General features: G+C 37.9%; 1 protein-coding gene across 3 annotated transcripts in view; it reads right to left on the minus strand.

Moving 5' to 3' along the window:
- Positions 1 to 13,884, minus strand: part of AMN1 (antagonist of mitotic exit network 1 homolog) — a 55,060-nt gene continuing 41,176 nt past the window's right edge. For 2 of the 3 annotated variants that reach the window (XM_047868647.1, XM_047868648.1), the window contains exon 7: positions 1 to 2,013. In XM_047868647.1, coding sequence (XP_047724603.1) covers positions 1,940 to 2,013 — 74 coding nt within the window. In that variant the 3' untranslated portion in view covers positions 1 to 1,939. The remainder of the gene's footprint in view (positions 2,014 to 13,884) is intronic. The other variant, XR_007154254.1, reaches the window with a different exon arrangement.

Here is a 13,884-nt window from a genome sequence, read left to right on the forward strand (position 1 = left end):
ACACTTAACTGACTGAGCCACCCAGGTGCCCTGTGCCTTCTCTGCTTTTAATTGAGCATTTTCTATGATTCTCTCTCTTCCCTTAGGATATCAATTATACATACTAAAAAAAATTTTTTTAGTGGTATACATTTATAACTAGGCCGAGTCCACTTACAGTACAAGCAGTATTGTAGCACTTAATGACTTTCAGTTTGTTCAGCTTTTATCTTTTGAGGACAGGAGTGATGACTTCCAATCTCTTTATAACATCAGACCGGAAACTGGAAGTACGGAGATTATTTTTATTTATTTATTTTTGTCCTTTATTTTTTTCTGTGTCCATCAATTCAACAAATATTGGGTGCTTGTTATGTACCAGATACTGTTCTAGGTACTGGGAATACAGCAACGGGAAAAAAATTTTTCTGTCTTCGTGAAGCTTATATTCTAGGGTGGAGAGACAGATAGTAAACAAAAAATAGACAAGATGTCAGATGGTGATAGATGGTAAGGAGAAAAATAGAGATCAAGGTAACAGGTGAGGATGTTGAGATAGATAGGCACGGGGTCCTGAAATTTTAAATAGAAATAGCTAATACAACCAGCAATATAAAAAGTCAAGAATATTAAACTGCAAAGTGCTTTAGGAAGATAATCCTTTACAGACCCTAAAAAGCTGATCTTTAGATCTTAAAACTTGTTTCCCCAAGAGAGGAAAAAGCTACTTTGTTTGATATTTACTATTAAATTTTATTGAATTTGTCTTTAGGGGTAGCTGGCTGGCTCAGTTCGTAGAGGAGGTGAGTCTTAATTTTAGGGTTATGAGTTCAAGCCCCAGATTGGTGGAACCTACTTAAAAGAAAATTCACAGGTAAAACAGGCTTTACCCATTTTACACATATACATATGTACCACCTTTGAGGGGCAATATATATATCCATACTATAAACATACCATATTTATAAAGTAATAGTAAGGTCAAGAAATAGAGTTGACTGTGTAAACCCTCCTTCTAAACATGTAGGAGAATTTTGCCTATGCTATACTTCCCTTCTTTTGCACTACATCAGAGTTAAAATAGAAAATCTTTAAGAAAGTCCCACTGAGACAGGCTCATGGCACAGGGAATATTCTGAATTTTGGGGTAGTTTAAACACTGTATATTTCACTGTATACGTATGATAATAAAAGAGCAATATGTTTGAAAACTAAGACCTGTGCTATTTGTTTCGCAATGTGAAACCAACAGAGCTTTAGAAACAGCCTCTATAATGATATTTTGTAGCTACTCATTCTTACAAATTCCTGAATGCAGTTTTTAAGGAAGAAATTTCATAGATGCATGGCACGTATTTGGAAAAAGTAGCTATAAAAAGTAAGTGGCTGGGCAAGGGCCTCAGTAACATTCATATGCTGAATGGCTGAGGTGTATGATGTCATGGGTTTATGGCATTAAACTGTTATATTTCTTTCTTTTATTGAAATATTGAATTCTGGGAAGATTTAAAGGCCTGATGTTCAGCTTTCCTTTTAGCCAATGAGCACTTAAATACTTCAGGAAGGTAGGGGCCAGAAAATAGGAAGGTAATTATGCCTTTAGAGATACTTAGAATTCTAATGGTTATTCATATTGGTAAAATTTCTCTTATAATGGCTCAAATATGTAAGTAGGAGAAGGAAATCTCCAGGGAAAACTGGTAATTTAAAACTTTGTTATTTAAGAAACAAACACAATACTCCCCCCACCCCCACCCCCGAATACATCAGAGGGCATGCTAGGCTTACCATGTCAAAAACAATGACTCCTCAAACAAACAGAATAATACCACTATTAAAATGTTTAAGAGTCTGGTTAACTTCAAAGCAAAAACCACATTATTGGAAAGCCAATCTCAAAAACCATTGTTTCCTGGGAATGTAGTATGAAGATCATTGCTTTGATAAGCTTCAATAAGCATCAATAAACAGTCCAAGTCACTTGCTTTAGTTTGTTTGGGCCTACTAATTGCTCCAGGACTTCTCGTGAATGATCTACAAAAGAAAACAATGACAATATATTAACTCACAATAATCAGAAATATTTAATATGTCCTCAATATAAACTAGGGGTGATAATAACTATTATATCTCATAGGGGTATTTAAAAGATTAAAGGGCATGATATACAAAGAATAGCATACAACTAAAAACATTTAATTAATGGTAACCTTCATTTATTAGCTGCAGTGCACATGTCATAGTAATACTTTTTAAAAATGGGTATTCATTATTTTCTCTGTAATTTCATCTTAATCTCACCAACCAGAGAGTAATGGTATAATTTCACCATTAGTCTGTGTATGAACTTTCCCAGGGTCCTGGTGGGAAACAGACATACTAAAGTGGTGTGCTTGAACAGGGTTTAACGAAACAACTATTTACAAAGGAGTGAGCAGGATTAAAGAAAACCTATAGGTGTGGTAAAGCACCTTGGAAAGCTGCAATATAAATGGTTAGGGGAAGGAGCAGTTACTAGGACAATTTGACTGGTCGGTAAACATTTCCACATCATACAATATTATTATAAAGCATGATTTTTAATCGATAACTATTATATGAATTCATTATGATTTAACCAATCTATATTATTGGACATTTAGATGTTCTCAGTTATTCATATTGTATAGCAGCAGTTTTAATATGGTTTACATTTCTTTTGCAAAATTGATTTTATAAGATCTTTTAAAAATATGAATTAAAGCAAAAATACTGATAAAATGTTATTGCTTTAAAAATTATTCACAAGTTTACCAAACTTGTTCCATAGATACAGCCTATGTTGTATATACAACAGATCTCCAAACTAGTCTTGGAAAGTTTCTAGGTTAGTGGTTGTTAGTTACAGATTTCACAAACCAATAGAAAAAAATTGGGCCCCATATATGGTCCCTAAATTTGATTTTAAACAATACAAAAATAAGCCAAAATGCCAAGATTTAGTGCAAGCAAGAGAACCAGAGTGTATGAAATGAGAATTATAGTTCAAAAAACAAAGGTTTATATCAGCAGCTATTTTTTTTTTTTTAAAGCAGCTTGTAAGTGAACAAATGTAGTTATTTTGTCATAAATATCAGGGGTGGGGGTCCTAGGTGGCTCAGTCAGTTAAGCGACCAACTTCAGCTCAGGTCCTGATCTCACATTCCTGAGTTCGAGCCCTGCGTCGGGCTCTGTGCTGACAGCTCAGGGTCTGCTTCAGATTCTATGTCTCCCTCTCTGTCTGCTCCTCCCCCACTCGTGCTCTCTCTTTCCCTCTCTCTCTCTCTCAAAAATAAATAAACATTTAAAAAATGTATCGGGGCGCCTGGGTGGCTGGCTCAGGTATGTCCAACTCTTCTTGATTTCGGCTCAGGTCATGATCTCAGGGTGGTGGGATCAAGCCCCATGTCAGGCTCCATGCTCAGAGTGAATTTCTTCCTCTCTCTCTCTCTTCCTCGGCCTCTTCCCCTTGCTCTCTCTAATGTAAATTTAGAAAAAAATTTTTTCAACGTTTATTTATTTATTTATTTTTTAAAGAGAGATCGTGTGCGAGTTTGAGAGGGGCACAGAGAGAGGGAGACACAGAATCTGAAGCAGTCTCCAGGCTCTGAGCTATCAGCGTAGAGCCCGACGTGGGGCTTGAACCCATGAACTGTGAGATCATGACCTGAGCCGAAGTCCGACACTTAACCAACTGAGCCAGCCAGGCGCCCCAACGTTTATTTATTTTTTGAGAGAGAGAGCAAGAAAGGCAGAATATGAGTGAGGGAGGGGCAGAGACACAGAATCTGAAGCAGACTCTGGGCTCCAAGCTGTCAGCACAGAGCCTGATGCAGGGCTCAAGCCCACAAACCGTGAGATTATGACCTCAGCTGAAGTCAGATGCCCAAACAACTGAGCCACCCAGGCATCCCTCTCTAATGTAAATTTTAAAAATATCATTTATTATAGAGGAAATCTAGATTAAAGGCAGGCTTTAAATAGTTTGAAAGCAAAAAGATGGACAAGGCTGTATCATGAAAACAGTAACTATTAACAAAGCTGGAGTGGTTTTACTAAGAGCCGAAATGGGGAATACTTCCTAACTCATTCTGTAAGAACAGTATTACCCTGATGCCCTGATGCCAAATAAAGATATCACATACACACAAAGCTACAGACCCATATCTCTAGTAAATATGTACTCAAAAATCCTCAACAATACATTAGCAAATCAAATCTAACAACATATAAAAAAGCTCATATGCCATGATCAACTGGGATCTATCCCAGGAATGAAAGGTTGGCTTAACATCTGAAAATGAATTAATGTAATATACTGTATTACTTTCTTATTACTAATGTAATAAATTACTACCACCTTACTGGCTTAAAGCAACACAAATTTATTATTATATAGTCAGAATCCAAATTAAGTCTCATTGGGCTAAAATGGATCAGCATTGCTTTTTGGAGGCTCAAGGGAGAGGATTTACCCTTGACTTTTCCAGCTTCTAGAGGCCACCACATTCCTTGCATTCCTCCATATTCAAATGGAACAACATGGGACAGAGTCCTCATGCTGCCATCTCTATGATTCTCCTTCTGCCTCCCTCTTCCACTTACAAAGATTTATGATTACACTGAGCCCACCTAGATAATCCAGGATAATCTCTATTTTAAGGTCAACTGATTAGCAACTTTAGTTCCACTTGCAATCTTATGTAACATAGCATACTCAGGTCGTGTGCATTAAAATGTGGACATCTTTGGGTGGGGGCATCATTCTGCCTATAACATATATATCAATAGACTAAAGGACAAAAACCACATCATTTCAATAGATGCAGAAAAAGCATTTTACAACACTGATGCTAAAAAACATTCAACAAACTGGGAATAGAAGGGAACTTCCTCAACCTGATAAAGAACATCTAGGAAAAAGCTAATACTTAATGATGAGAGACTAATGTTTCCCCACTAAGATGAGAAACAAGATAAGGATGTCTGCTCTTTCCACTTCTATTCAGCATTGCAGTGGAGGTTCTAGCCAAGGAAATTAGGGAAGAAAAAGAAATAAAAGGCATCCATGTTGGTAAGAAAGTAAAACTATCATTACCTGTACATTATATAATACTGTATACAGAATGTCCTAAGGAATACACTAAAAAATTAGAACTAGTAAATGAGTTCAACAAGTCTCCACATACAAGATCAATATACAAAAATCAAATGATTTATATACACTAGCAAGGAACAATCCAAAAATGAAATTAAGAATTCCATTTATGTTACCAATAAAAAAGAATAAAATACTTAGAGATAAATTTAACAAAAGAAGTGACAAAGTCTGAAAACTATAAAACATTGTTGAGAGAAATTCAAGATTTAAAGAAATGGAAAGACATCTGTGTTCACAGATCAGAAGATAATATTAACATGGCAATACTCCCTAAACTGATTGCAGATTCAATGCAATCTCTCCCAGAATCCCGGTTGCCTTTTTTTTTTTTTTAGAAATTGACAAGGGATGCCTGGCTGGCTCAGTAGGTAGGGCATGTGACTCTTGATCTCAGGGTTGTAAGTTTGAGCTCCACGATGGATGTAGAGATTACTTAAAAATAATAAAACCTTTAAAAAAAATTGAGAAGATGATCCTAAAGATGAGGGAGCATGGGGCACACTGAGGGCAAGGTATAGACTAACAGCACACTCTGCACCCCCCCCCCCCCCCCCCGGTGGAATACGTGTGATATTCCACGGACACTCCTGGCTATCGAAGAACAAAAGGAAAGGGATTTAAGTGCTTGCCATGGTGATGTGGGAAACTAAGGCAAATGAAAAATTAAACTCTCTTACTGCCTACAGCCCACTGACAAGTCCTTGAAACCAGCAGAGTGACCTCCCACTACGAGCTCAGCTGCCTCTAAGATGACACTTTGCTGGGGGCAAAAGAGAATCTTAGCTGAACATTATCCCAACCTCAAGGATCCTGTAAGTCTACTTCCTTTATCTCAACTGCCCCAACATATATGCTGTCAATCATACTTCAAGATTATGGCCTCCTCATATACATCTGAAGGGTCTCATGACTGAGGCTTTACTAAACGGTAATAAATGGTGTTTTCCTAACAACAGTTAGCCACCCCCCCGCCAGGTCCTGGAAACCTTGCTTCCAAAATTTCTTAGAGACTTACACTGTCCCTGACCCTCTCCCAACCTGAGGGTATATAATGAGTTACCGGTCACAACCCCAGTGCAGCTCTTTCTGCCCATGGATCCTGTCCCTGTGCTTTAATAAAATCACCTTTTTGCACCAAAGACGTCTCCAAGAATTCTTTCTTGGCCGTCAGCTCCAAACCCCAAAACTTCATCACTAATATGTATATGGGAATTCAAGGGACCCAGAACAGCCAGTACAATTTTGAAAAGAAGAACAAAATTGGAAACTATACTTCCCAATTTCATTTTAGTTGTTTTTAGGATTATTTTGGCATTTTTACTAGTTAGGAATATGTTATCAAACATTATACATACATGTTTTCTAACTCTATTTGAGTCATTCTTCTATAGAAATTTATTACTGCACATAAATAAGAGGACACTTTTCCCTCCAATAGTAACCATACAATATATTTTTATGTAATTTAAAGATTTTGAGGCTAGATGGCAGTATTATATTACTCAAAGCCCCCCCAGGCACCTTTTTCCTGAGAAAATAGAGTATTTAGGACTGTGAGTTTGAACAGGAGGAGTATTTGGTGCCTATGAGTTTATTATGCTATATGGAGAAACTGTGGATTCTCTAAGTATTTAGTGATCCCTTGCCAGAACACTGTAGAAACTGTAGGGGAGGAAAAACAATTTCCCCTCTATCCTCTAAGTTCTTGGCTGAGACACTCTTGTAAAAAAAAAAAAAAAGGCAATTAACCAGAAAAAAAAAACAGTTTATCAATATGTTTACTTACTTCATGTATGCATGAGAGATACCCAGGGAAAATAAGTAAACTCCCTGAGACAGCCCTAGCCACCACCTCAAATCCCATCTTCAGCTAAAGACAAAAGAAAGATATTGGGGTGGAGTGGGCAGGCCAATTATAGGAAGTTATTAGAAAAAGCACAGTAAGGAGTAAAAGGTAAGATTTGCTATACACATTTAGGTTGGTGTCTCCTCCATTGGTAAGATTCTCTTGGATTTAGAGTTATCCTTTTCCTTCCCGGTGTAGAGGGGGAGATCCTTACAGATGGAAATTTCCTTTATAAATGCAAGTTTCTCTTACAAGAGGATAACTTCTCCATTTTCAGAGCTCTCTGGTTGTCTGCTGTTTCTCAGACAGAATCAGCTCAAAAAAAAAAAAAAATCCTTATCCTAAAGAAGCATATTTTGGGGTGGCATGTTCTGCCACCCTTTAAAACACAAACTCTCAACATTGAAAAAGACTCAAAACATCATCAAACCAATCCCACTGCTGTTTCTCTCCTATTTCCCTCCCTTTTCTCCTATTTCCCTCCCTTTTCTAGTAACAGTTAAGCCTCTTGACACTGTTGGCTCAGGAAATTGCTCTGTTGGGGAAAGAATTAGAGACTGAATCAGGTGACCTAGGTTTTTACTCCCAGTTCTACTATCAAGTGTTTCCACTTAAATTCATTCTCTGTTCCCTTATCCTTAAAACAAGGGTGTTGTATAGATGAAGTCTAAGGAAGCTTCTACCATCTCTCAAAATCTATGACTAACATAGTTGGAGGCCACTTTTTGAAAGAGATGCATGGCAGGGGCTTTTTTTTTTTTTTTAAACGTTTATTTATTTTTGAGATAGAGAGAGACAGAGCATGAACAGGGGAGGGTCAGAGAGAGGGAGACACAGAATCCGAAACAGGCTCCAGGCTCTGAGCTGTCAGCACAGAGCCCGACGCGGGGCTCGAACTCATGGACCGCGAGATCATGACCTGAGCCGAAGTCAGCCGCTTAATCGACTGAGCCACCCAGGCGCCCCGGCAGGGGCTTTTAAAGCACCAAGAAAAAGAAGAAACTGTGGGAAATATAAATTAATGAATGTTTTCAAATGATCAAGGAAGATGTAATTTAGATATTTTTGTAGAATACACAGTGAAAAAGGTGAGGCTGGCAGATTTTTACAAACAATAGTTCTAATGCTTCAAGGTTCTAACGCTTCATCTGTGTCTGGCAGCAAGAAGTTCTGTCATGCATGGGGCTGGGGCGGGTGGGGATCGCCCTGGGTGGCTCAGTCAGTTAAGCCCTTAAGCATCAGACTTCAGCTCAGGCGAACTCAGGCTCAGGTGATCTCAGGGAGTTCAAGCCCCCTGTCAGGCTCTGTGCTGACAGCCTGGAGCCTGCTTTGGATTCTGTGTCTCCCTCTCTCTGCCCCTCCCCTGCACACACACACACACACACACTCTCTCTCTCTTTCAAAATAAATAATAAAAAACATTTTAAAAACATTAAAAAAAAAGTTCTATCATGTGGGATTGATAATGGATGAATAAATAAGGAGAAGGAAACAATAATATAGGGTTTAGAAAAAGTAAAATACAAAATAAAAGAGTTGTCCTTTAAGCAAGGAATCGACTTTAATTAAAGGAAACTCTGAAGCAAAACACTTGGGTCTTAAAATATATATTTTTTAAGTTTATTTATTTATTTTTAGAGAGACTGAGAGAGAGAGAGGGCAAGCGAGTATGAGCTGGGGAGGGGCCGAAAGACAGGGAGACAGAGAATCCCAAGCAGGCTCCGTGCTGTCAGCAGAGTCTGATGAAAGGCTGGAACTCATGAATTAGGAGATAATGACCTGAGCTGAAACCAAGAGTTGGTTGCTTAACTGACTGAGCCACACAGGTGCCCCTTAAAATACTTTTGTTTTGGGCTCTATGTGGTAAATCGTGACATATTTATGATCCAGGAATTGAAGTAAAGAACTTCCTTGTATAGTAATCAGGATGAAACATATTCTCACATGTGACTAATATTTGGGTCAGTTCAATAAAAAGTGGCAGATTTCCTGTTGGATTTTCCTGTCTTTCAGTGTAATACATAAATTAATCTAGTGCTGTCTCATTGCTTTATTGCCCTTCTAAAATCTAAACCTCCATGCCTGCAAATACTGTGAAACTGAAATGCATGTCTGTTGTAGATTAGTAAAGGTGTATGAGTTGAACTTACTGATAATCATTGCAGACATAATTGAATTAAAAATAGTTTAATAAGTTGTAAAATTATTTTCCTGCCTCCATAACATGTATAAAAAATATATTATGTGAAAGAACAAAATTCAACCGAGTAAATTATTGGCTTTATTAATCGGTTCATTAATCAGGCTGCATCCCATCTAGCAAGTAGAGGGGAGTTCTAAGGAGTTGTACAAAATGGAAGATTTTTATAGGAAGGAGAGTAAGGCAAGAACTTATTAGCAAAAGAAAAGAAAGGATTGGTTCAGGCAAGTTCACCTTCTCATAGGAGGAAAGGCAAGGAAGGGGTCTTATTAGGTGGATTATCTCATCTTTCTTTGGGGGATGAAGAGGGCCCATATGACAGATTACCTCAGTGGTGCTGACCAGAAAACTCACATTGATTGGCTTAAAATTTCACTCTTGGAAAAGTTGAAACTTCAGTTAAGTCTTAGTTTGCTGTACTGGGGCAAGTGACTCTACCTTTGGCCTGTGGCTTTCTAACAATCATAATTTACGATATTTTAAATAACAGCATAGTTTTTTTTCTTTTCTCTTCTGCAGTAATAAAATCAGCGTGTTTCTAAGTTTCAAGACCCAATTTATAATGTGGAGTTCTGTTTATAGTCTGACCGTAAGGTTAAGAAAATTTAAATATACTAAGAATTATAGTAGAGAAGATAAACCTATTAATTGAGGGAATTTGATGAGAAACTACAGCAGACACTGCTAATTTTGGGGTCTGCTTACTTTGAGGTTTACATTATAATTGAACATACATGTGCATATGTGTTTTAATGGAAAATAAATCATATTATCTTATATATTCATATATAAGCAACCACATAGATATACGAGCATGAAAAAAAAATGTTATATAATGTGTCACATGAAAGACAAAAAACTTTCATTCACCAGGCCAAGAAATTCTTTGGAGAAAAAATAAATAAAAATTAAATATAAAGTGAATATATTACCTCAGTTTATTCTCATTCAATGACAGCAGCAAAAATATACAATGGTTGTAGTGCCGACAGGAAAGGGGGAAGAGTAGAGATGATCTGGGTAGCTGAAAAACTTCAGCTTCTTCTCTTTATAAACCTTTATTAATAAAACCATGGTAGGGGCGCCTGGGTGGCGCAGTCGGTTAAGCGTCTGACTTCAGCCAGGTCACGATCTTGCCGTCCGTGAGTTCGAGCCCCGCGTCGGGCTCTGGGCTGATGGCTCAGAGCCTGGAGCCTGTTTCCAATTCTGTGTCTCCCTCTCTCTCTGCCCCTCCCCCGTTCATGCTCTGTTTCTCTCTGTCCCAAAAATAAATAAACGTTGAAAAAAAATTAAAAAAAAAAAATAAAACCATGGTATATGAACTCTTTTGCATTATTATCAGATCTCCCAATTTTATGTCTGACAATTATACGCAAGGGAAAGCTGAGGTGCACAAAAGTGTTCTGTGTTAAAAAATCTTGGGAAATGCCTGCATAAAGAAAGTTAAATAAGATTCTTAGCTATAGTGTTTCTCAGAGTCTTTGATAAATTAAAATTCATTATAGTGGTATATTGCATTTCTCAAACTTTTTGGACATATAAACACTTTTAGTTCTATGCTATTGTTGGAGAAGAAAAATTTCCCTCTACCCTTCAAGATTTTTCTGGCTGATCTATGAATTAAATTGACATGAGATAGATTAACAGGAGAAAATAAAATTTAATTTCCATGTATGGAGGTCTCGTAGATATGGGACCTAACAAGTGACCAAGACAGGCAGCTTTTATACTTTTTTGACAGAGAAACAAATTTGTGGGGAACTGACAGGAAAAAGAAAACTTATGTTTGGGAGCTTGAATTAATAAGGAATTCTAAACAGAATTTGGGCTGGGGTAGTAAATAAGTAAAAAAACAAGGTTTGTTTACATAGGCTTCTTAGGTCCTGAATTCCACATCTCTGATGATAAGGATGCCTTTCTATCTCCTGGTATAGGGAGGGTACCTTTCACATGGGAGATTTGTTTCCTGCTTTCTAGAGACAAAAGACAGTCAGAGTGTTCTTGCACGGGCTGTTTCTTAAGTAACTTTACTTTGTATTTTTATTTTTTAAAACTTTTATTTATTTTTGAGAGAGAGAGAGAGAAAGAGAGAGCTCAAGGGGTAGAGGGGCAGAGAGACAGGGAATCAGAGGATGTGAAGTGGGCTCTGTGCTGATAGCAGAGAGCCGGATGCAGGGGTCAAAGTCATGAACTGTGAGACCATGACCTGAGCTGAAGTTGAATACTTAACTGACTGAGCCCTCCAGGTGCCCCTCTTAAGTAACTTTAATTCAAAATAATAAATACGCTCCAGGGCATATTTTTGGGTGGCCTGCCCTGAGCCCAACACTATACCTATGGTATTTTCTAGAACACCATACCATACCAGGTCACTGTAGTAAGTTTAAGGGATTTCAGGGTAGAGCAAGGAAAAAGATATGACCACACGGTGGCAGTAGGACACAACGAGCTTTATTTGGGCAGTACTTTGACAGATTTGTTCGCAGAAGTCCCTCACAACATAAGACCTTCCAAAGACAACAGTATATGTGTGTGTGTGTGTGTGTGTCTGTGTGTGTCTGTGTGTGTGGTGGGGGGGCACTACTGAGAAGGGAAGGAGGGTAAGGCAACTCTCAGAGGACAGGAGAGGAGGTTTAGGTCTAATGATGTTGCTTAGCATCAAGATAAGGAGTCTCTGGGTCAGAGTTCCAAAAGGCAAGGGGGTCTTTCACACCCCTAGGTTTCATCTTATCTATGGTGATAGATGTTGAATGAAGTTTTTCAGGGTATGCAAAGCAGGCAAGTTCTGGATGGCTAAAAATCTTCTTCTTTTAAAAATTTATTTTATTTTTTTTTATTTTATTTATTAATTTTTTAATTGTTTTAAAATTTAAGTTTATTTATTTATTTTGAGAAAGATTAGATAGCACAAGCAGGGGGAGGGGAAGAGAGAAGGAGAGACAGAATCCCAAGCAGGCTTTACGCCATCAGCACAGAATCTGATGTGGGGCTTAAACTCACGAACTGTGAAATCAGGACCTGAGCTGAGATCAAGAGTTGGCCACTTGGGGCGCCTGTGTGGCGCAGTCAGTTAAGCATCCAACTTCGGCTCAGGTCACGATCTCACAATTCCTGAGTTTGAGTCCTGCGTTGGGCTCTGTGCTGACAGCTCAGAGCCTGGAGGCTGCTTCAGATTCTGTGTCTCCCTCTCTCTCTGCCCCTCCCTTGCTCACATTCTGTCTCTCTCTCAAAAATAAATAAATGTTAAAACAATTAAAAACAAAAGAGTCAGATGCTTAACTGACTGCACCACCCATGTACCCCCTTTATTTTTTTTTATTTTAGAGAGAGTGTGTGAGTTGGGGAGAAGGACAGAGGGAGAGAAAGAATTCCAAGCAGTCTCCTCATTCAGCGTGTAGCCCAATGAGGGGCTTGATCCTATGACCCTGGGATCATGACCTGAGCTGAAATCAAGAGTCAGACACTCAACCAACTGAGCTACCCAGGCCCCCCAAGATCTGCTTTCTTAGCCTGTATTTAAAACCATTGGATAAACAAAGATTCAGTGCTGGTGGGCTTTTGAACTAACAGTCCCAATTTGATGTGAAGAAGTAAACAACATAGAAGTCATCTTTGGTTCATTTACGTAACAGTAACATAGTTGGTAAATGCTGGCCTAGATAATCTTCCAGGTCAAACTATAGTTATTTTATCCCAAGTATTTTGAAATTCTGTCATTTTAATGTCTACTTTCACTTCCAGTAGTCACGTGAAAATATAAGAAGTGATTTGAAAGGGATATTTGTTCCTGCTCCAAATGCTGAAGTTAACTGATAACTGTTTTTTTTTACTGTAAAGCAATGGTTCTCAAAGTGTGGTCTGCAGATCCTCCAGTCAGACCTTTTTAGGGTTGTGAGCTAAACTAGTCATTTTATTCATGGCGCACCATTTTTATTTGAAAGAATGACTGTTAGCCTAAGGTTATTCAGACTTGGGTGCTTCTCAGACGATTTCTTGAAAAAGAGCGAAATGAACCTGTCACTTCAAAGAAAACATGTGACAGAATTTGTTGGCAATGAAAAATTTTAGCATCCAAGTGAATTTTGGAAAATTTGTAGCTGCCACTATGATCTTGACAACCACCCAATGGTGATATTAACAAATGTGACTTTTTTTTTGTCTCATGAAATGTGTCAACATTGGAAGATCTGTATTACTAACAGAACCAATATTGTCTACACTGCCAATGCATGACATTACAAAATCATGTATGGGTAAAAGATCAAAGATCTAATCAAATGCAAGACAGACCAATGGATTGTAATGTAAGTATATAAAAATTTCATTAATATGTTTTCATTTCCTACACTGCAATTAACCTTTAAGAAACTACCAGTTACTGAGTTTTGGGGTAATATCAAAGAGGAGCATCCACAGGGTAACCAGAAAGATAATGAGGGTAAAATGAGCAACAGTTGATTTTATGACATGTTGTCTAGCCAAGTTATCCTGAGACAAATATAACAGAACATTAAAATAGAACTATTTCAGCTAATGTTCCAGGACTATAGTTACCAGCTACTCTCTGATTCTAGTGAGATTCCAGACCACGTATACATGACTTGAAAATGCTTGGCTAAAATCTGATTTTGGAATCCATGGCACTTCATCCATTCAAAGATACGAAAGTGTTAAAGTTAG

This window comes from Prionailurus viverrinus, chromosome B4 (genome assembly GCF_022837055.1).
Source record: "Prionailurus viverrinus isolate Anna chromosome B4, UM_Priviv_1.0, whole genome shotgun sequence".
Taxonomy (NCBI): Eukaryota; Metazoa; Chordata; class Mammalia; order Carnivora; family Felidae; genus Prionailurus; species Prionailurus viverrinus.